At 41.4% G+C, this 21,621-nt stretch overlaps 1 protein-coding gene across 3 annotated transcripts in view; it reads left to right on the forward strand.

The window, feature by feature from the left end:
• The window catches only part of stx8 (syntaxin 8), a 173,944-nt gene that overhangs the window by 120,480 nt on the left and 31,843 nt on the right, over window positions 1-21,621 (forward strand). For all 3 annotated transcript variants that reach the window (XM_055654214.1, XM_055654218.1, XM_055654216.1), the window contains exon 7: window positions 6,729-6,830. In XM_055654214.1, the coding sequence (XP_055510189.1) occupies window positions 6,729-6,830 (102 nt within the window). The remainder of the gene's footprint in view (window positions 1-6,728; window positions 6,831-21,621) is intronic.

Here is a 21,621-nt window from a genome sequence, read left to right on the forward strand (position 1 = left end):
ATGCAAAAACAAGAGACGCTAACCTGTTTTGGATGAATTGGAAGCAATATAGAAGACACGGGAGGGAGAAAACCATGTCATAATTGACAGTATTCTTGCCCAGAAATATTTGATTGCCTTATGCCTGATTGTATATTATGGATATAATGGTGAAGTCCCCACCCTGGTGTTCAAGTATACTTATGCCCCTGTCCCACTTAGGAAACCTGAACGGAAACCTCTGGAGACTCTGCACCCCACCCAAGGTTTCCGTGCGGTTCCCCGAGGTTTCCGTCAGTCTCCCTACCTGCTTCCACTACCTGCAACCTCCGGCAACCACCTGCAACCTCTGGGAACCGCACGGCAACCTTGGGTGGGGCGCAAAGTCTCCAGAGGTTTGCGTTCAGGTTTCCTAAGTGGGACAGGGGCATTAGTTAGTGGAGCCATAATAGGCTTGGTCTCTCTCTCTCTGTCTCTCTCTCTCTCTCTCTCACCTTGGCACAGTGTCTCAGCTGGTAGCGCTATTACCTTACTGTGCCAAAGACCCGGGTTTGATCCTGACCTTCATTGCCGTCTACGTGGAGTTTGCACGTCTCCCCTGCGACCGCGTGGGATTCATCCAGATGCTCTGGTTTCCTCCCACATCCCAAAGACGTGCGGATTTGTAGGTTGATTGTCCACCTGTAAATTGTCTACCAGTGGACGAATAGGGAGTGGACGAGAAAGTGGAATAACATAAAACTAGGGTGAACGGGTGATTAATGGCCAGCATGGACTCGGTGGGCCGAGGGGACTGTTTCTATTTGTATTTTTCAATCAATCTTCGGTCAAAAAACCCGAGGAAGAATACTCCTTTAAAACCATGCTATGTGATGCAAAAACAAATTAAACAAATCCAAACCTTTTTCTGTAGGAAGGAACTGCAGCTGCTGGCTTATACCGAAGATAGACACAAAATGCTGGAGTAACTCAGCGGGATAGGCAGCATCCATGGAGAGAAGTAATGGGTGACTTTTTGGGTCAGAACCCTTCTTCAAACTCAAAGTAGAGGTCTGAAGAAAGTTCCATCCCGAAATGCCATCTATTCTTTTTCGCCAGAGATATGGCCTGACCCGCTGTTACTCGGGCACGTCCTTTTTCTGCTTTACAAACTATAGGATCACATGTAAAATAAAGCTTACTTAATCAATTCAATGGTATATGGTATCAACCGGTAGGCAGCGCGACTCTCGTCAGCAGCGGCCTCTGCAGCCCGTCCGCATTTTTATTAATTTTTGTCTATGTTTCTATGTAGTTTTTGTTATTTTTTGTTGGGGTGTGTGTGTGGGGGTGGGGTGGGAGGGAGGGGGTAACTTTTAAATCTCTCCCTGCACGGGAGACCCGACCTTTTCTTGGCGGGTCTCCGTTGTCATTGGGGCTGCAACGAGGAGCGGCCTCCAACAGGAGAAGACCGGGGGCTCTGGTGCCGACGACTCACCTCACCGTCGCGGAGCTGGCCGAGTCCAGAGCGGGTGGAGCGGTGGTGGAGCGCTGCTGCTGCTGCGGCCCGACCTCCGGAGATTCGGAGGCTGCAACTGCGGGTCTGGCGGACGGCGGCACCGGGAGCCCGCCAGTCCCTGGAGGGAGACCGCTTTTCAGGGCTCACGCAACGGCGACTTCTCCCGCCCGAGTTGCGGGGTCGAAGAACTCCTGGAGCGGGGCCTGACATCACCGCCCCGCGCGGCTTGGAATGGCCACGGGACTTTGCGAGCGCACACCGGGGGCTCTAACATCAAGAACCGGTGTGCGACCTCGCACCACCCGGCGTGGCTTTAATGGCCGCGGGACAATCGCCATCGCCAGCCGGGGGCTTTGACTTTGACTCTGACATCGGGGGGGGGGGAGAGTGCAGTGGAGAGATAAGTTTTTTTGGCCTTCCATCACAGCGATGTGATGGATGTTTATGTAAATTATGTTGTGTCTTGGGTCTATTTGTTTGTAATGTATGGCTGCAGAAACGGCATTTTGTTTGGACCTCAAGGGGTCCAAATGACAAATAAATTGAATCTTGAATCGTGAATCTTGAATTGATTCAAGATTCAAGCTTCAAGAGAGTTTATTACCATGTGTTCCAGATAGGACAATGAAATTCTTGCTTTGCTTCAGCACAACAGAATATAGTAGGCATAAATAAATACAGAATAGATCAGTGTGACCATATACCATTGAAAATATATATATATACACACACATAAATAAACAGATAAAGTGCAATGGGCTATTAATGTTCAGAGTTTTGTTTGAGTTGAGTTTAATAGTCTGATGGCTGTGGGGAACTTCGCAGGATAAGTGAACCAAGGACATCGTCTTCTCCCAGGTCAAGATCTGCAGGATTAAGATCCCAGTCACACTCACTCAGCTCCGATGGGCAGGCCAAGTTGTTTATATCCATGACAATAGACTCCTAGAACACTGGTCCATTGTACCTGAAACGTCACCTATCTATGTTCTCCAGAATGCGTGAATTGCTGAGATACTCCAGCACTTTGTGTCTTTTTGGGGGTTAAATCAAAAATGTTCTCAAATCTTTAGTTTTGAGACACAACATTCCACCGAGTCCACGCTGACCATCGATCATCTGTTCACACTAGTTCTATGTTATACCACTTTCTCATCCACTCCCTATGCACTGGGGCCATTTGATGAAGGCCAATTAAATTACAAACTCACATGGCTTTGGGATGTGGGAGGAAACCAGAGCACCTGAAGGAAACCCACGCAGTCACGGGGAGAACATGTAAAATCCACATAGACAGCATCCGAGGTCAGGATCAAACCTGGGTCTCTTGCCTTATGAGGCAGTATATTGCTGCCTTAATATTACTTGGAAACATATAACCTCCCCAGGTACAGTGGGAATTCATGCCCCATGACCACTGAATGTGAAGTCAGAATTAAAGGACGTTCTTTTAGGAAGGAGGTGAGTAGAAATGTCTTTAGTCAGAGGGTGATGAATCTGTGGAATTCTTTGCCACAGAAGGCTGTAGAGGCCAAGTCAGCGGATATTTTTAGGGCAGTGATAGATAGATTTTTGATTAGTACAGGTGTCTGAGGTTATGGGGAGAAGGCAGGAGAATGGGGTTTGGAGGGAGAGATAGATCAGCCATGATTGAAAGGCGGAGTAGACTTGATGGGCTGAATGGCCTAATTCCACTCATATCACATGACCTTATGACCTTAAGAGGCATCCTGGATGGTATCGAAGAATTTGCTTTTGTTTTTCTAGAGGACACAGGAACCCAATGCAAAGAACATTTATTCATCCATCAAGGACTTGCACACACCAGTGTGTGGGTCCCACACACTGCCTCCATAACCACTGATCGGTTGTGGAGGAAAGTCCTGAGGTGCCTCCCAAGAAAGAGAGAAAGATAGACGAGGCTTCTACTTGGACTAGTCGGTACATTGTGTGGCCTAAAAAAAAAGAGACATTTTTGCCTCAAGTCACGCCTTTTGGAGAAACACAATTTGTTCAATGTGCATTGTGCTTCATTGAGGAAAAGGATGATTTAGGCTTAACAGCAGAACTGTGAGTGAAAAACATTTGTAAAGCAGTGGTTAACTTCTGTGAATTTTTATAATGTGTTTTGGAAGACTAGGTTGCAGTCGGCAAACGAAATAAGCCGTTTCCCATGCGAGCTTTTCATTCTTTGTCCTTAACAACGAAAAGAACCTGCATTTTGATGGGAGTATTTAGCACATTTTTTCTGATGCAAACATGCGATGACTAGCCTTTCCACTGGCCAGGCTATTGTGTCCTGTCCTGTGCAACCAAGCACACGAGAGTGATGGGGCCTCACAAGTTGTCATCGAACCTCCAGTGCAGTTGAAAGCTGAGTGGATAGGTAGGGAGCAGGAGACAGTTCTACAAAATATCACTGCTTTTTGCTGTTTGAAATATGCAATAATGTGCAACTATTTTGGAAAATCCAATTAAAGGTAAATTAAATTAATGTAAGGAGCCTATCCAACGTGGCGTAAAAGGTAACAGTTCTTCATTGTAAAGCATCTGAATATTGATCAGCCACCATAGAGAAAATTGCATGTGGCACAAATATTTATCCTTGGAGCGGAATAAAGCATGGTTTCACATATTGTGGAGTAGGTTAATAGAGTTTTTCACTGAGTTTTTCACTGAAATGTTTATTAGGTTTGAAGAGTTTACCAATCCTGCACTTTTCTTTTGGGTTAGTCTTGCTTCACTTTGTCACACTGCTTCCTCAGTAACTGTTTTGTAAAACGTTTAGGCAAACCACTGAAAGTTCTGGTTGTTTCCCCTTTAGTACGCTGGAGTTTTTCCAGAGTTGTAGAAAAACACAGGATATTATAAGAACTGAATCTACATCCGGTCCACCAGAGGCGCTTCCTTTAAACGCTGCATTGTTTTGGCCTGTTTGGTATATTGCAAAAGCTTGACATGAAACTCAAGGTCATCTGTGTGTCAGTGTCTCAAGACTTTTTTTTCTTGGTGGAATGCATGTTTAGACTGCACTACATATCTGAAACTGGTGCAGGGAGGAATTTATAACCATCAAGAATATTTTGTAGCTCTGTATCATACTTTTTGTGTGCAGAAATACACAGAGTACATTTTGCATACGCAGCACAATTATTTTTCAGTGTGTTTGAACTTCCTGTCTGCTCCAGAAATTAATAAAAGGGGGAGGTTCAACATTTGTTAGCACATTCGATGGATATTCGAATCACAGTTTTTAACACAATGTAAGAATTATTTTCCACAATGTTGAATCAAAATTTCATAAAATGGTCTCCCTACGGATGTATCTCACAAAAAACCCAAACCAAATGGTTGGTTGAATTATTACAGGAGTAATCATGTGCATTTGTGAAAAGCTTCAAACCAGTACCGTATTTTGTAAGGTCCTGGATTTTGTTTATGTGTGTGGAAACGATGATTTAGGTGACGCGAGAATTAAAGAGATTCTTTAAACTTTCACCTGAGTAGAATGTGTTTTTTTAATTATTCTGGTGGCCAGCAGATTTTGTACATGGGGATATGGTTAGGAATGGAAATAAATGGGACAAATTCTCCACCTTGGAACTCAAGAACAAATGCATTCTGAAATTAAAAAACTGCTCCATGAATGACTTGATTTTGATTTTGTATGCTGAACACCTACATTTCCACCTCCCACTGTAGTTGCAGATGACAATCAGTGTTTAAAATGTGCTGATTGTTTGACGTTTGTTCGTTTTGTCTTGCTCGTGATGTGAGTATTAGAATATTGCAAAAGCACTGGAAGTCAGCAAAAATGACATTTCTGTACCATAATATCATTAGTAATACAATATCAAAAACAATGACCTTACAATCCTTTACCTGTTACTAATTTTGGTCAGTAAAGAAATCTGTGTTGAATCACCAATACATTTGATTTAACAGTTTCAGAATAATTTGAAAACAAAAACTTTGCTAATATTTACACGCATACTTTAAGAATTTGTTACAATGTTTATTAGGGGTTTTGACCTTGTTTTGTTTTGCTGACAAGTTTATTATTTGTTATAATTTGAAGTCTCGGCATATAAATATGTAAAAAGTTTTGACGGCCATCAATTTAAAACAAATGTCTAACTCTAGGACCGAGTCCACATTTCATTGTGGAATTTTCTTGTCAGTCTACACCCTGGAGGGAGAAAATCCATAAATGACTTAAAGAAATAGCTTGCATCAAACAGCTGGTTAGTCTGTAAGTTTAGCTCACTGGTTGTTTGCAGGTAGGTTTAGTTCACCAAGGAGTGATTTGTGATCAGATATTTTCATGACCTTCCTGAAACATTTAAGAGATGTTGACACCGGCTGTCCGTCTTCAAATACCTTGCGAATCAAGTATCCGAAAGACAAGGATTTCAAAGTAAATAGTACACATGAGGAATGCGGAGTAGCGTACTTCAGGTGACAATCATTGTAAAGAATTTTACTTTTGACATTTGTGCTCAAATTCTTAAAATGGTTTTCAAATGCTGAAAGGATTTGACATTTGCAAGCACACTGCTTTTTATTCTGGATAATTCCTTTCAATGCCAATCTATTGCCTCGGCGATCATAGTTTAGACAAAGATGCATTCTACATCCAAGTATTACTCTGTGCTTAGATAATGAATATTTGGATAGTAATGGGCGCACTTGTTTTGTGTTCTTTTCTTTACCACAAAATTCAGAGACGTCCGGCCTATGATTTTGCTTTTAATGTTCATTCACAGAAAAGTAAAACTATTAGAATTTGGCTCAACTTTCGTTTTGATCAAAGTGCAGTTCATCTCTGGCAATTGCCGTCTCTGTTTCGAGCAAGAAAAGAATTGTGGGAACCTCCATTTAATTTTTTTAATTAATCCTTTTAGCCAGTGTCTTAATTTGGAAGTAAAAGTGTGAGCCAGAGACTCTGCAATTAGTGTTAATAACACAGAATAGATGAATGCTGAACCTAGCGCACAACGAGCAGTCCACTGATGACTTCCAGAATGTATTTAGAAAGTGTAATTGGAGAGGTTTATTGAAAGTCTATGGTCTTTTTGGTATTCCTCCAGTTGTGTGTGGAGATTTTAGCTGAGCATTGCTTTACCAGTTCATCCTAAAGTGCCATTGTGACAGTATTGCATTTTTTCGCCGTGTCTTGCCATAACTGTCTGACATAACGGCAACTCGAAAACTAATATATATATTTTTCCTTCTTTTCCTTTCTGCGCAGAAATCATCGATGACCTTACACATTTGGTGGATAAAACGGACTCCAGAATCCAGAATGAAACAAGACGTGTCAAACTGGTAGATAGGAAGTCAACATCTTGGGGTAGGTGGATGTGTGTAATACAGACCCCTCGATCCACAAGGTGGCATGCATGATGTTTTTTAACTGGATTTCCCTTGAATGTGGTCTCCTTAACCTTTTTCCCCATTTGTCCATCAGAAGTAGTATTTAGTAGTTGAATGTGAATATACTGTTGTTCGAAGCCTTTTGTATGACAAAAGAAGAAGCCCTGTCTTTATGATGTGATTTGCATATGCAGCTGTGCAAATACTAAGTGAGGATTCATTGACAGTAATTCTCACCTCCCTGCCCTCTACAAGGGCCCAGCAGCTGTTACCATGCACACACACATGACCTGCACCCAGGCAGTGTAGCTTCCCAAGAGCGCAATGCTTCTGCCAAAGTCATCCATCATTAATGTAATTAGTTATTCTCCCAACTTTACCTTCGCATTTTACATTTTTAAATCCCTTTTACCCTCAGAAAAAGGAATCCACATTTCCACTGTTTTTCCGAAATCTTTTGATCTGTCAAGTGATCTATAAAATTGTTTTCCTTTCTCATCCTGCATGTCTTTAATGATTCTGGCTTAGTTTAGTTTTGTTCGCCCAATTTTTCTTATACATTGTAAAATTTTAAATTCCACTTGCCCTCAAAAAAGGAAGCAAATTTCCCACTGTATTTCTGAAATCTTTTAATCCGTCAGATGATCGATAAAATTATTTTCCTTTTTCCATCCTGTATACCGTTAACGACTTTGGCTTAGTTTAGTTTAGTTCAATTCAGTTCCCTTTAGTTCAGTTTAGTTGACAGATACAGCATGCATGTGATCTCATTCGACTACTTTCTTTGTCACCACTTTCGCCTTTATTCATTAACACCTCATAATTCTACGCTTTGACATTTTTTGTTTGATAATTAGCGATTCTCACAACAAACATGTCCTTTCCGTGCAAGAATGCAGATCACTGTAGCTGTTCGCTTTGAATTTGCATTATTAAGAACAGCAATTCAACATGCCATGGCAGGAAAGTAAAAATCCTATTGTTCTCTCTGCATCACAACTGTGGTTGGATTGATAGTGGCAGTATATCTTTTGTAGTGTGTATCTCCATTTCAGGAGAAAATATTAACCTAAAGCATTGTTTTTACAGCGGTGTTCTTCAGCTAAATGAAAAGTAGAGCAGCATAATAAGAGGTGAAAAATATTGAATCAAGATTGGTTCTATTTGCTTCCCAAACTGCCATTGAATTGCCTGGGAAATGCTTACATTTTTCCACAGGGGACCTAGTAACCAGTGAGCAGAGTATAGCTGTCAGGTTTGAAGAAATAACAGAATGAAGGTCAGCTAATATTGCACTAATTCTGCTTCCTAGTGGCCATGACAGCCTGCAAGGTTTATTTGAAGATCCCAGACTCTCGAGTCAGTCAGTGCTTTGTTACCATATGACTGTTTTAGGCTGTGCCAACAGTTTAGGATATTAATGAATCCTACAGAGAAGGGAGCGGAGAATTCTTTATTCCCCCCTTTTTTCTCTCTTTCTCTCTCTTCTCTTTGTTTGGCACAAATCTTTGTCTGTTGAATGTTGCTTGGCATCACTAATGAGTAGGCAGGGGGAAAAAAATCACAAAAACGCAGGAATTATAGTTGGTAAAAAGGAAAATGGGGACAAGTAGAGTTTAGGGCAACAAACAGTTAAATTATTGCTCTTTGTTTTAATTTATAGATACAGCATGGAAACAGCCCCTTCGGCCCACCGAGTCCACACTGATCACTAATCACCCCTTCAATACTAGTTTTCCCAACTTTCCCATCCACTCCCTACACACTAGGGACAATTTACAGAGGCTGATTAACCTACAAACCCACACATCTACGGGATGTCCGAGGAAACGTAAACACAAGTAACACATGTAAGAATTTCATTGTTCCGTTTCGATACATATGACAATAGAAACATTCTGGACCCTTGAAACCCACGTGGTCACAGAAAGAACGAGCCAGCATCACATAGACAGCACATGAGGTCAGGATTGAACCCGGGGAATCTCTGGTGCTGTGAGGCAGAAGGTATCTCTGACTCCCGTGCCAGGTCACGCTGAAACTTTTAAAAGGCAACTCCTGTAATATCAGGCTTCTGTGAGTCTGGACCCCCCAGACCACAAGGCCTGGGTGCCTCTTCTGCCTTCCCCCTGCCTCGTTATGACAAGCACCTTGTCGCCCACCCCGCACAGCTGCTAAAGCAGAAAAACTAAAGCAATTCAGACTCCGTGACTTAACGCGTGAAAACAATTGGTTCTTGTTTGGAGAACCATTATTATAAAGGGACTGCAGTAGAAGGGGGATTATGTTCATCGAGATTTTCACAGCAGTTATAGAAGGCTGCTTAAGTCAAAATAAAGGGAAGTTTGATGAGAGACAAGTATCTGATAATTAAATTGGTCAAGGGAATGCAATTTCACATAATTGTTTATTGTTATTTTAATTGTTCGCATCTGAATCCTGGTGTGGTATTAATACTTGGATATGTTTTAATGTACCCTTTGATTTCGTATAGACATGTAAATGTGATGAATCTTGCTAAATAGCTCTCCAGACACTACGCTGCTTTGCAGTGCAAAGGAATGAAATTCAGCCCTACTGGAAGGCTTCCGTGACACACAAGAAGACCCTTTGTTACTTGTTTTTAAACCAGAAACATGCCTAAAATCACTGAAACAGCGAGAGAGCTGAAGAGGCCTTGCAATGCACAGAGCACAATAAATAAAAAATTGCAAGCTCGATTTTCATGCTTTGATTCGATGATCACTACTCTTAGGGGTTAAGGGATCTAAGAAGAAGGCTGCTCAAACTGTCTTTCAGCTGACTTAATTAAGAAACTTCAATCTTGTTCTACAAGGCTCATTATGCCTGAAACCTCTTCCTACCGTGAATAAGAGTTCAGCCTGTAAAGTGTATACATACATGATGCCATTGTGTTTTGTTGCCAAACTCCAGACAGTGGTAAATACAATCCGGGATTTGTTAGGGGCTACCCTTTTGGGACCTTGTCCTCCACAGAATCAAATCCAGTTTTATTTTCTATTAAGAAACTTTCTTAAGTTGCCAAAAAGTTAATCAAACTCAGCACCTCAACTGAAGGGCGCCCCACTCATGTTTCAACTGAAAATTCAACCAGAGGTAAAACACACATGAGAACTAAGGGCCTCGGTATTTGGTGAATGAATTTCCCAGGGCTTAATCATCTCAAAGCCTGCTGAGTGCAGTTCCTCCTACAATTAATCTATTTAGCAAGTAATTTACCACCCCTTTTGCCTCTTGAGAATGAGCCTTGCAAATTTTTGCATCCTGAGTAGTTCCAAATTGTTTCTGTCTTGAAGGGAATGTTGTTAACTCAGTTGTAAAACACAGAATAATGGTTTCCAAATTTATTAGCAGGTTAACAGTGGCTGAAGCCAGAACATTATATTTTACAAAGGCTGGAACGGTTGCTTTTTAAATGATTATAGCTCATTTTAAACACTGTTGTAGTAATTATGTTAGAATTACAAAGCTGTTTTGTCAGCCAAGTAAAAATCATTCACTTGCTGACTTACTAAAATAATTTAACTGTTGCCTTCCAATTCCTTATTTGACACAGTTGGGGTTACTCGAAAGTTACTTTCATTAAATGTTAAATGCATGAATAACAGTTGTCGAATTAATTATATTGTAAAGCATTATTGGCTCAGCACAGTCTAAAGAGAATGTTAATAATTTTCAAGGAGTCATTAGCTGCCTGTGCTTTTACTATTCAACTGATATTTAAATTAAGGGGACCTTTTTGCTCAAAAGGATTGACAAGAAATATTCTTACTTGGGTGGCAGTCCCACTGCGTAATGCAAGCATTAGGCAGTTACAGAAGAGAATACTGGGTGGTCAGATTGAGATGGCATCAAAAGGAGTTGTTGCTTACACACGGAAATAGGACTTTGATGTATTCATTCCTCAAACGTGAATGTTTTATACGGACCTGAAAAGTCAAACAGGAGGCAACAACAGAGGCCACTCTGGTTAATTAGTGTGTGGGTGACAGTTTCCTAGCTTGAAAGAAGGAAGCCTAGATTCCCTCCCCAGATATATTATTTGTAAATGGTGTGTTCTGTCAACCACTGAAATTTCCTCACAAATATAAGTGATGCTCTGAGAGTGACTCATGTGTAAAATGGGTTTGTAACCTGTAGTTTAATTTATTAGAGTCATAGACTCATACAACACAGAAACATTCCCTTCAGCCCAACTCGTCCTTGCCTACAAAGATGCCCCAAGCTAGTCATATGTGTAGACATTTGGCCCATATCCCTCTAAACCGTTCCCGTCCATGTACCTGTTGTTGTTTTCATGTTCATTCTGAGGACATAATCACGCCAGATGTTCTGGTGATATTAACTCCCAGTGTACAGGTGCCTGTTGTTTTACATGAGGGTCACGTTCTTGAAAATCAGCCTGAAATTCAAAAACGTGTAAATTGAACATATACGTGACTATGCTGCCAGGTGTAAATTTATTCCTAATCAAAAAATATGAGCGCTTAGATCAGGCTTAGGTATTAAATGAACAAGCACGTTATTCTAAAAACAAATAAACCATACAGGTGTAAAACACAAGGTGCCTGTACAAGGGACACTAATATCTTCCAATGTGAGACAGTGAAGTAGATCTTCTTCTTGCGTATGGTGTGCACAGCCTAAAGTTGTAGGACAACTTGTTCTATTTGATCTTATTTGACTGTGCACGTCGGGTTGATTGCATTAGTCAAAACAGGGCGGACCACGTGAAGGTTGCAATCTCCCACCCCAGTGAAGTAGATGAATGAATGATTTGCAGCATGTTCATGTCATAGGAGCAGAATTAGGCCATTTGGCCCATCGAGTCTACTCCATCATCCAATCATTGCTGATCTATCTTTCCCTCTCAACCCCATTTTCCTGCCTTCTCCCCATCACCCTTGACACCCTTACTAATCAAGAATCTGTCAACCTCCGCCTTAAAAATACACAATGATGGCTTCCACAGCCATCTGGGGCAATGAATTCCACAGATTCACTTCTGACTAAAGAAACTCCTCATCATCTCCTTTCTAAAGATATGTCCACTTTGCATTAAGACTACTAGTTTTCCTTCTCTGTCTAAATTATTATAATTTTTTTTAGTATGGCTGGATTTTCTTAATAAATGTATGTAGATATTTTGGTGGATTTAGTAGTTCTGATGTGGACATCCTAGTGCTCTGTGCAGCCCTGGTCCATGAGTTCTTTAAGCTCTTGCATATAACTGATCCATTAATAGATAGAGCAAGCAACATAAATTAAAATTAGTCGTAGGTTTATAACAGTGGAATAAAGCTTCTATGTTTGTCAATGTTTTATGGGATGACTGCATAGCAATTCTGCATTCATTTAAATGTCTGTTTTTTTCAATAGCTTGGTAATCCTGGGAAATATTATTTTGTGCAGAAAGAAAGACTTGCACTTGTATGGCACCTTCCATCTCCCTTTTGCAGACATTCCAAATGCAATGAAACAGTCACTGTTTTGATATAGGAAACATGACAGCCAATTTGGTCAAAAGAAATTCCCATGAGTGGCAGTGTAATAATGACCAGATAATCTGTTTTAGCAACGTTGAGTAGAATTTAATGGACTTAAGTATGCACCTGGCATCTTGATTTCAAAATGTTCCATGAAACTTGGAATCTTAACAAAAGGGAAATTGTTCTGAGCGTCTTATATTCGAGTTACTTTCACATTTTCAAAACACGCTAAATTTGGCAGGGAAGAAGGACACTAATAAGAATATATGTAATCCAGTAGTACAATATGCAAAACCTGCTCATAATAGCTCCACACTTCACTGATTAAGGCATATTTCACTGCAAGGTTAGACATGACAGTTTGCCAGGATGTCAGGCATTGCAGAGTATCAGTACTTTTCACGTTGCATGGGATCCCACTAAACTGCTGCTACTGAGTCATAAATCAAATAACAATCCTGATCAAGGGCATACTTGTGAATTTATTTTAATCCTATGCATTCAAGAGAGTCGTGTGTTTAATTGCCATATGTACTGACAACGGAGCAATGTTGATCATTTTGCCTATAGTTCTCTAAACTGTACACACAATTTACCTGTATGGTCTGGGCCAGCAATTTCTTGTCCCTTGATTTCAATGGAGGAGAACAACTGCAGGGGCCAAGTGAGTACTGGTGAAATTAGATCATTGTAATTGAGTTCATTAAATAGTTGACAGACACCAGGAACTGAAGATGCTGGTTTACAAAAAAAAACACACAAAGTGCTGTAGAAACTCTGGGTCTGGCAACATCACTCAAGAAAATGGATAGGCGAGGTTTCAGGTTGGGAATAGACGCATAATGCTGGAGTAACTCAGCGGGACAGGCAGCATCTCTGGAGAGAAGGAATGGCTGACATTTCGGGTCGAGACCCTTCTTCAGACTGAAAGAAGGGTCCCGACCCGAAATATCACCTATCCATGTTCTCCAGAGATGTTCTCTCTGACCCGTTGAGTTACTCCAGCAATCAGTGTTTATTTTCTTTTAAGAGATTATCTTAAAAACATTTTTTAACATCTTTTGAAACAGATTTTGAAAAATTGTTCATTTTAATATCTTAAATAGTTTCCAAATGTGTCCGATTCAGGGAAACATTCCAAATGAATATCAAATTAATCCTGTAACTGATGGATAGTTATGGATTTGCTAAATGTGAATTTTACGTTGAACAATGTAATTGGTAACTCAATCATTTTATAAATTAATCGTTTAAATTTACTTTAGCTCAACAAATCTAAATTCTTCTCAGCTTTTGCTGTTGTTCCAAATTTGCTGACGTTATGTAGAGAGAATGGTTCTGAAGCATTTTACTGTGACAGGAGTTGACAAATTGTCCTAAATACTACTATTTGGTTGCACACCAACAAGTATGTGAGACAATGGATGTGTGTGGGCTCACCAATGACCTTTGTTTCTCCTTTGTTGCCTTTTGAAGAAGAGCCTGCATGTGTTGAGGTGACCGAGTTTGAAAACGTAGCCCAGACGATCTTTGGTGGTTCGCCGAATATTAACAAGGATGAGGGTTTAATACAGGCAGCAACCTTTGATATTTATTAGCAGAACACAAAAACAGTGTCTCAGAGTGTTGGCATCTTTCAACAAACCTGCCATCACTTTTTGTTTAGAGTATTAAAGATATATATATTTATAAATTCACTTCTTAGGATACAAGCTTTCAAGCTCAGTTTATTGTCACATGTGCCAATTACTTACTTAGACTTAGTTCCTCCCACACTGTTGAGTGCATTGGGCAGCGAGCTTTCAGCATTCTGTTCGGTCATGTGGCGACGTCTTCCACCCTCGATAGGCTTGCGTCCCGGGCTTCCAAATCCTTCTGGAATGTTCGCCTCCATGTGAGTTTTGGTCGGCCTCTTTTCCCTCTTCCGTCAGGTTGCCATGTCATTGCTGTCTTATTAAATAATTATTTCCGTAAGCTATAAATGTTAAAGACCATATCATCAAAGTTAACTTGAATGGGCAATTTGACAAGGTGGATAGTGAAGGAGAAAGAGATAGGTTCATGTTATAGGAGCAGAATTAGACCATTCGGCCCATCAAGTCCACTCCACCATTCCATCATGGCTGATCTATTTGTTCCCTCTTAACCCCATTCTCTTGCCTTCTCCCCATACCCTCTGACACCCGTAATAATCAAGAATCTGTCAATCTCTGCCTTAAAAATATCCGTTGATGGCTTCCACATCCTTCTGTGGCAAAGAATTCCACAGATTCGCCACCATCAGACTAAATCAATTCCTCCTATTCTCCTTTCTAAAGGTACATCCATTTATTCTGAGGCTATGGCCTCTGGTCCTAGACTCTTCCACTAGTGGAAACACCCTCTCCACATCCACTCGACCAGGCCTTTCACTATTCGAGATGAATCAATTTTTGCATAAAGTAACCAAAAATATCGAAGCAGCCACGGTAAGAAGTTGTGTCAGAATATAATCAGGTCTTTATTGCTTCTTAAGTCACTTAATGCCATTAGTATGCATTCTGTGTAATAAACTATGGGTGGCACAGTGGTGCATCTAGTAGAGCTGCTGCCTCATGGCACCAGAGACCCGGTTTATTGGTCTCTGTAAATTACCCCTGGTGCGTAGGGAGTGAATGCGAAAGTGGGGTAACATAGAACTAATGTGAACGGATAATCGATGATCGACGTGGACTCGGTTGCTGATATGCTTGTTTCTGTGCTGTATCTCTACACTAAATCAATGGATCCAAAGCTTACTTATTGTTTTAGTCAGGTTTTGTTTTATCACATGTACAATAAATGCACCCGTCCGACTTATTCACTAATGATGCTTTGCATTCAGCATGCAAAACATCCTTATTGAAGTAACCTTGTGGAGGAGTGTCAAATTTAATAACCCAATGCCAAAAGATTTATTAATCATTAATTGTGTTGAGTTTATCATTGACATTCTGAGGGGGATTAAATCTCAGTAAAAGGAAACCATACATTAAGATTTGACAGAAATTACATTTTAATGTAGGTTCTGGTTGATGTGATCATTTTGGAAATGTAGTTACTTGATGTTTTCTTAAGTTTGTTCTCATTGTGCTTTCTAGATGCAAACTGCTTATTTTCCCAGACCAGCAGGAAACCTCCAATGCACCTGAAGTGTTAACCTTTTATTTATCTATAGATGCTACCTGACCTGCTGAATATTCTCAAAACTTTCTGTTTCTATTTCAGATTTCTAACATTTATAATATTTTTGTTTTGAACTCTACATTCTCTGTGGTCAGCAGTTTATACTTAGCTATTGAAATCATAATGGTGGCACAGTGGTGCAGTTGGTAGAGCTGCTTCCTTACAGTGCCAGAGACCTCGGTTTGACCCTGACTTCGGGTGCTGTCTGTGTGGAGTTTGCACGTTCTCCCTGTAACGGTGTGGGTTTTCTCTGGGTGCTCCAGTTTCCCCCCGCATCCAAAAGATGTACGAGTTTGTAGGTTAATTGGCCTCTGTAAAGTGTGTAGGGTGTGGATTTAAGGTGGGATAATATAGAACCAGTGTGAGCAGGTGATTAATGGTTGATGTGGACTCGGTGGGCCAAAGGGCCCGTTTCCATGCTTTATCTCTAAACTAAACTACACAGTAATGCATGGAATCAGGCCCTTCAGCCCATGTTGTCCATGCCGACCAAGTTGTTCCTTTTGCCGTTTGCTCTCTAAACCCCTTGCATCCATATATCTGTCCAATGATGAGCAAGATATTATTTAGATGTCTGCGTTTCTACAAGAATTACTATTTTGTCATATGTTAAACAGACTCCCAACAACGAAAGCAGACCAACATAATTCTCTATAGAAACCACACTTTACTTTAGTAACTTTACTTCAGAGATAGCGTGGAAATAAGCCCTTCAGCCCACCGAGTCCACAGAGACCAGCGATCACCATGTACATTAACATTATCCTACTCACTAGGGACAACTTTACCAAAGTCAATTAAACTACAAAACCTGAATGTCTTTGTAGTGTGGGAGGAAACCGGAGCACTCATAGAAAACCCCCCAGTGGTTCTTAACCTTTTTGGCATACGTACGCGCATACGTTAACAAAATACTGTATGTGTTATGTACCTTTGTTAGGTTCCTAAAAATGGGCTCAACAAATGGATATGTTATTTATGACCCCTTCATGTCATAGAAACATAGAAACATAGAAACATAGAAATTAGGTGCAGGAGTAGGCCATTCGGCCCTTCGAGCCTGCACCACCATTTAATATGATCATGGCTGATCATCCAACTCAGTATCCCGTACCTGCCTTCTCTCCATACCCTCTGATCCCCTTGGCCACAAGGGCCACATCTAACTCCCTCTTAAATATAGCCAATGAACTGGCCTCAACTACCCTCTGTGGCAGAGAGTTCCAGAGATTCACCACTCTGTGTGAAAAAAGTTCTCCTCATCTCGGTTTTAAAGGATTTCCCCCTTATCCTTAAGCTGTGACCCCTTGTCCTGGACTTCCCCAACATCGGGAACAATCTTCCTGCATCTAGCCTGTCCAACCCCTTAAGAATTTTGTAAGTTTCTATAAGATCCCCTCTCAATCTCCTAAATTCTAGAGAGTATAAACCAAGTCTATCAGTCAAAGATGTCCCCCGGTAAAGCGCCAAACGACCCCCCCCCCCCCCATGGGGGTCCCGACCCCCAGGTGAAGAACCACTGCCCTAGATCACAGGGAGAACGTACAAACTCCATACAGACATAACCCGTAGTCAGGATCGAACCCGGGTGTCTGGCATTGTAAGGCAGCAACTCTAAAACTGTGCCCCTATGCCACCTTGTCACCTTGTTCACATCCCGATCACTGATCTATCAGAAAACGTTCCTTTCAATTTGTAAAAATAACATGAATTGTTATAGTTATAGCAGGAATAAGGTTATTCTTCACTTGCAAACACAAGGAAGTTGTTTTAGGTGATTATTTATTGTGCATGCAGCACCTCATATTTCTTAGAACATATATTTAAAATCAAAGCATGTTGCATAAAAACATAAGAAGTACGAACAGGACTGAGCCTGCTCCACCATTCATGAAGATCATGGCTGATCTTCTACCATTTTCCTGCACAATCCCCATTTTGCTTGTATACAAAAATCTATCAATCATTGTTTCGACTAAATTCAAGAACGGAGACCCTATACTCCTCCCAGATAGAGTTTCAAACATTCACTATCCTCTAATTAAAGACATTTCTCGTCTACTCATTCTTAAACAGCTTATTCTTATTCTGAGACTGGGAGCCCTAATTCTAGGTGTAGGAAGAAACTGTAGATGCTGGTTTAAAAAACCAAAGATAAACACAAAATGCTGGAGTATCTCAGCGGGACAGGCAGCATCTCTGGAGAGAAGGAATGGGTGACGTTTCGGGTCGAGACCCTTCTTCAGACTGAAGAAGGGTTTTGACCCGAAACGTCACCCAGACTGAATAAGGGTCTCGACCCAAAATGATTCCTTCTCTCCAGAGATGCTGCCTCTCCAGCATGTTGTGTCTAGCCCTGATTCTAGTCTAGTGGAAAACATTCTGCAACCAGTCTGTCAAGCCTGGTAAGAATTTTGCAAGCTTCAGAGATTTCCTCCCATTCTTTGGAACTCTGGAGAATGTAAGCCTAACACTTGCTGATGCACTGTAGTCACCTGTTAAATGTTCTTGAATAATGCAGCATGGAAATATTCCCTTCAACACAACTCATCCATGCTGGCCAAGATGCCCCAACAATGCTTGTTTCATGTGCCTGCATTTGGATGAAAATGGTGGAAATTGCCCAACGCATCACCGGTTCCTCGCTCCCCTCCATTGAGTCTGTCCAAAGCAAGCGCTGTCTGCGGAGGGCGCTCAGCATCGCCAAGGACTGCTCTCACCCCAACCATGGACTGTTTACCCTCCTACCATCCGGGAGGCGCTACAGGTCTCTCCGTTGCCGAACCAGCAGGTCGAGGAACAGCTTCTTTCCGGCGGCTGTCACTCTACTCAACAACGTACCTCGGTGACTGCCAATCACCACCCCCCCCCGGACACTTATTATTATTTATTCAAATCGTTTGCTATGTCGCTCTTCAAGGGAGATGCTAAATGCATTTCGTTGTCTCTGTACTGTACACTGACAATGACAATTAAATTGAATCTGAATCTGAATCTGAAGATCAGCCATGATCTTCATAATTTGGCCTGCATTTGGCTCATATCCCTCGAAACCTTTCCTATCCATGTATCCATCAAAATGTGTTCTAAATGTTGTATTGTATCTGCCTCAAATACTTCCTCATCCAGGTTGTTCTATATATCCAGCACCACCTGTTTGAAAAAGTTGTCCCTCAGGTTCCTATTAAATCTTTCCCCTCGCCTTAAACCCATATCCCCTACTTTGACAAGATATTCTGTGCAATATCCAATCTATTCCACTCATGATTTTGTACCCGTCTACAAGATCACCCCTCATCCTCCTGAACTCCTTGACTCCCCTACACTGGGATAAAGTCTCTACTGATTTAACCCATCTATTCCCCTCAAGGTTTTTTGCACCTCTATTAGATCACCCCTCATCCCCTGGTGCCCAACCTCGCCCTATAGTTCTGGGCAACAACCATGTCCGACTGAATTACTGGGGGCTATCTACTTCCGTATATTGAGGTAGGAGTTCGGTAAAGAATCGTATTCATCAAGTAGCAAAAAGTTAAAGCCTGCTTATTTGGGATTAAAAAAATTATAAAATCTGCAAATGTTTGGAAAGTATTCATTTTTGCAAAGGTGGGAAAATAATTTTATATGTGATGGCATAGCTCCCCCACAGGCTTCAAAATAGTTTTAAAACTATTCATCAGATTCTACAAAGCGTTTAGGGAAATCTCTGTTAAATATTAAGCATGATAGAAAACCAGAAGTGTTTAATAGGTGAAGAAAGGCAACCCAGATATTTCCTGATGCTGATCTAATCTTCCACTTGCAGTTTTGCACTGTTAGTTCTATGGTGCTATGATGTGGCTGTTTGTCTGAGAGTTGATGACCCATGTTGTATCTGTCCACAAAATGAGTTAAACATTCATAGGATAGACACAGAGTACTGGAGTGACTCAGCGGAACAGGCAGCACGTCTGGAGCCTGGAAAAGGGTCTCGAACCGAAACCCATTCCTTCTCTCCAGAGATGCTGCTTGTCCTGATGAGTTACTCCAGCATTTTGTATCTATCTTCGGTGTAAACCAGCATCTGCAATTCCTTCCTAAACATTCACAGGCTTCTTCAGGGAAAAGTTACCACACCTCATATTTCCTCCTGGAAGGTTTATGGATATCAGGACAGAACACACATTGATATGATACTTTTTGCAATTGAAAAGCCTATTCGTAGTAATTGCCTAAGCTCGTAGATCAGGGGGGTTCATTTGTGTGAAGCACGAGATATTGATTGAATCGATTGAAAGATACAGCATTGATACAGGTCCTGCCACCCACCGAGTCTACGTCGACCATCGATCACCCGTTTGCACTAGTTACAGTGTCCTCCATAATGTTTGGGACGAAGACCCATCATTTATTTATTTGCCTCTGTACTCCACAATTTGAGATTTGTAATAGGAAAAAAATCAAATGTGGTTCAAGTGCACATAGTCAGATTTTAATAAAGGCCACTTTTACACATTTTGGTTTCACCATGTAGAAATTACAGCAGTGTTTATACATAGTCCCCCCCATTTCAGGGCACCATAATGTTTGGGACACAGCAATGTCATGTAAATGAAAGTAGTCATGTTTAGTATTTTGTTGCATACCCTTTGCATGAAGTGACTGCTTGAAGTCTGCGATTCATGGACATCACCAGTTGTTGGGTGCCTTGTTTGGTAATGCTCTGCCAGGCCTGTATTGCAGCCACCTTTAGCTTATGCTTGTTTTGGGGGCTAGTCCCCTTCAGTTTTCTTTTCAGCATATAAAAGGCATGCACAGTTGGGTTCGGATCGGGCGGTTGACTTGGCCACTCAAGAATTTACCATTTTTTAGCTTTGAAAAATTCCTTTGTTGCTTTAGCAGTATGTTTGAGATCATTGTCTTGCTGTAGAATGAACTGCCGGCCAATGAGTTTTGAGGCATTTGTTTGAACTTGAGCAGATAGGATGTGTCTTAATACTTCTGAATTCATTGTGCTACCACCATCAGCAGTTGTATCATTAATGAAGATAAGTGAGCCAGTACCTTCAGCAGCCATACATGCCCAGGCCTTAACACCCCCACCACCATGTTTCACAGATGAGGTGGTATGCTTTGGATCTTGGGCAGTACCTTCTCTCCTTCATACTTTGCTCTTGCCATCACTCTGATATAAGTTTGTCTTCATCTCATCTGTCCAAAAGACCTTTTTTCCAATACTGTGGTTGCTCTTTTAAGTACTTCTTGGCAAACTATAACCTGACCATCTATTTTTGCGGCTTACCAGTGGTTTGCATCTTGCAGTGTAGCCTCTGTATTTCTGTTCATGAAGTCTTCTGCGGACAGGGGTCATTAACAAATCCACACCTGACTCCCGAAGAGTGTTTCTGATCTGTCAGACAGATGTTTGGGGATTTTTCTTTATTATAGAGAGAATTTTTCTGTCATCAGCTGTGGAGGTCTTCCTTGGCCTGCCAGTCCCTTTGCGAACCAGTGCTCTCTTTCTTCTTATGATGTTCCAAGCAGTTGATTTTGAGAAGCCTAAGGTTTGGCTGATGTCTCTAACAGTTTTATTCTCGTTTCTCTGTCTCATAATGGCTTCTATGACTTTTGTTGGCACAACTTTGGTCCTCACGGTACAACAGATCAACGGTGGATGCGACCTCCCTGGCACTCCACTCCGCTCTGGACCACTTGGACAACAAAAACTCATATGTCAGGCTGTTATTCATTGATTACAGCTCGGCATTTAATACAATCATCCCCTCCAAGCTGGTTACCAAACTCACAGAACTGGGTCTCTGCGCATCCCTCTGCAATTGGATCCTCGACTTCCTCATTCTCAGACCTCAGTCTGTTCGTATTGGTGGAAATGTGTCAGACTCGATAACAATCAGCATGGGAGCACCTCAAGGCTGCGTGCTCACCCCCCTGCTGTACACACTCTATACTCATGACTGCGTAGCCGTTCATAGTGCGAACTCCATCATCAAGTTCGCTGACGACACAACTGTTGTGGGACATATCACTGATGGAGATGAGTCAGAGTATAGAAGA

The sequence above is a fragment of the Leucoraja erinacea genome, chromosome 23 (genome assembly GCF_028641065.1).
Source record: "Leucoraja erinacea ecotype New England chromosome 23, Leri_hhj_1, whole genome shotgun sequence".
Lineage (NCBI taxonomy): Eukaryota > Metazoa > Chordata > Chondrichthyes > Rajiformes > Rajidae > Leucoraja > Leucoraja erinaceus.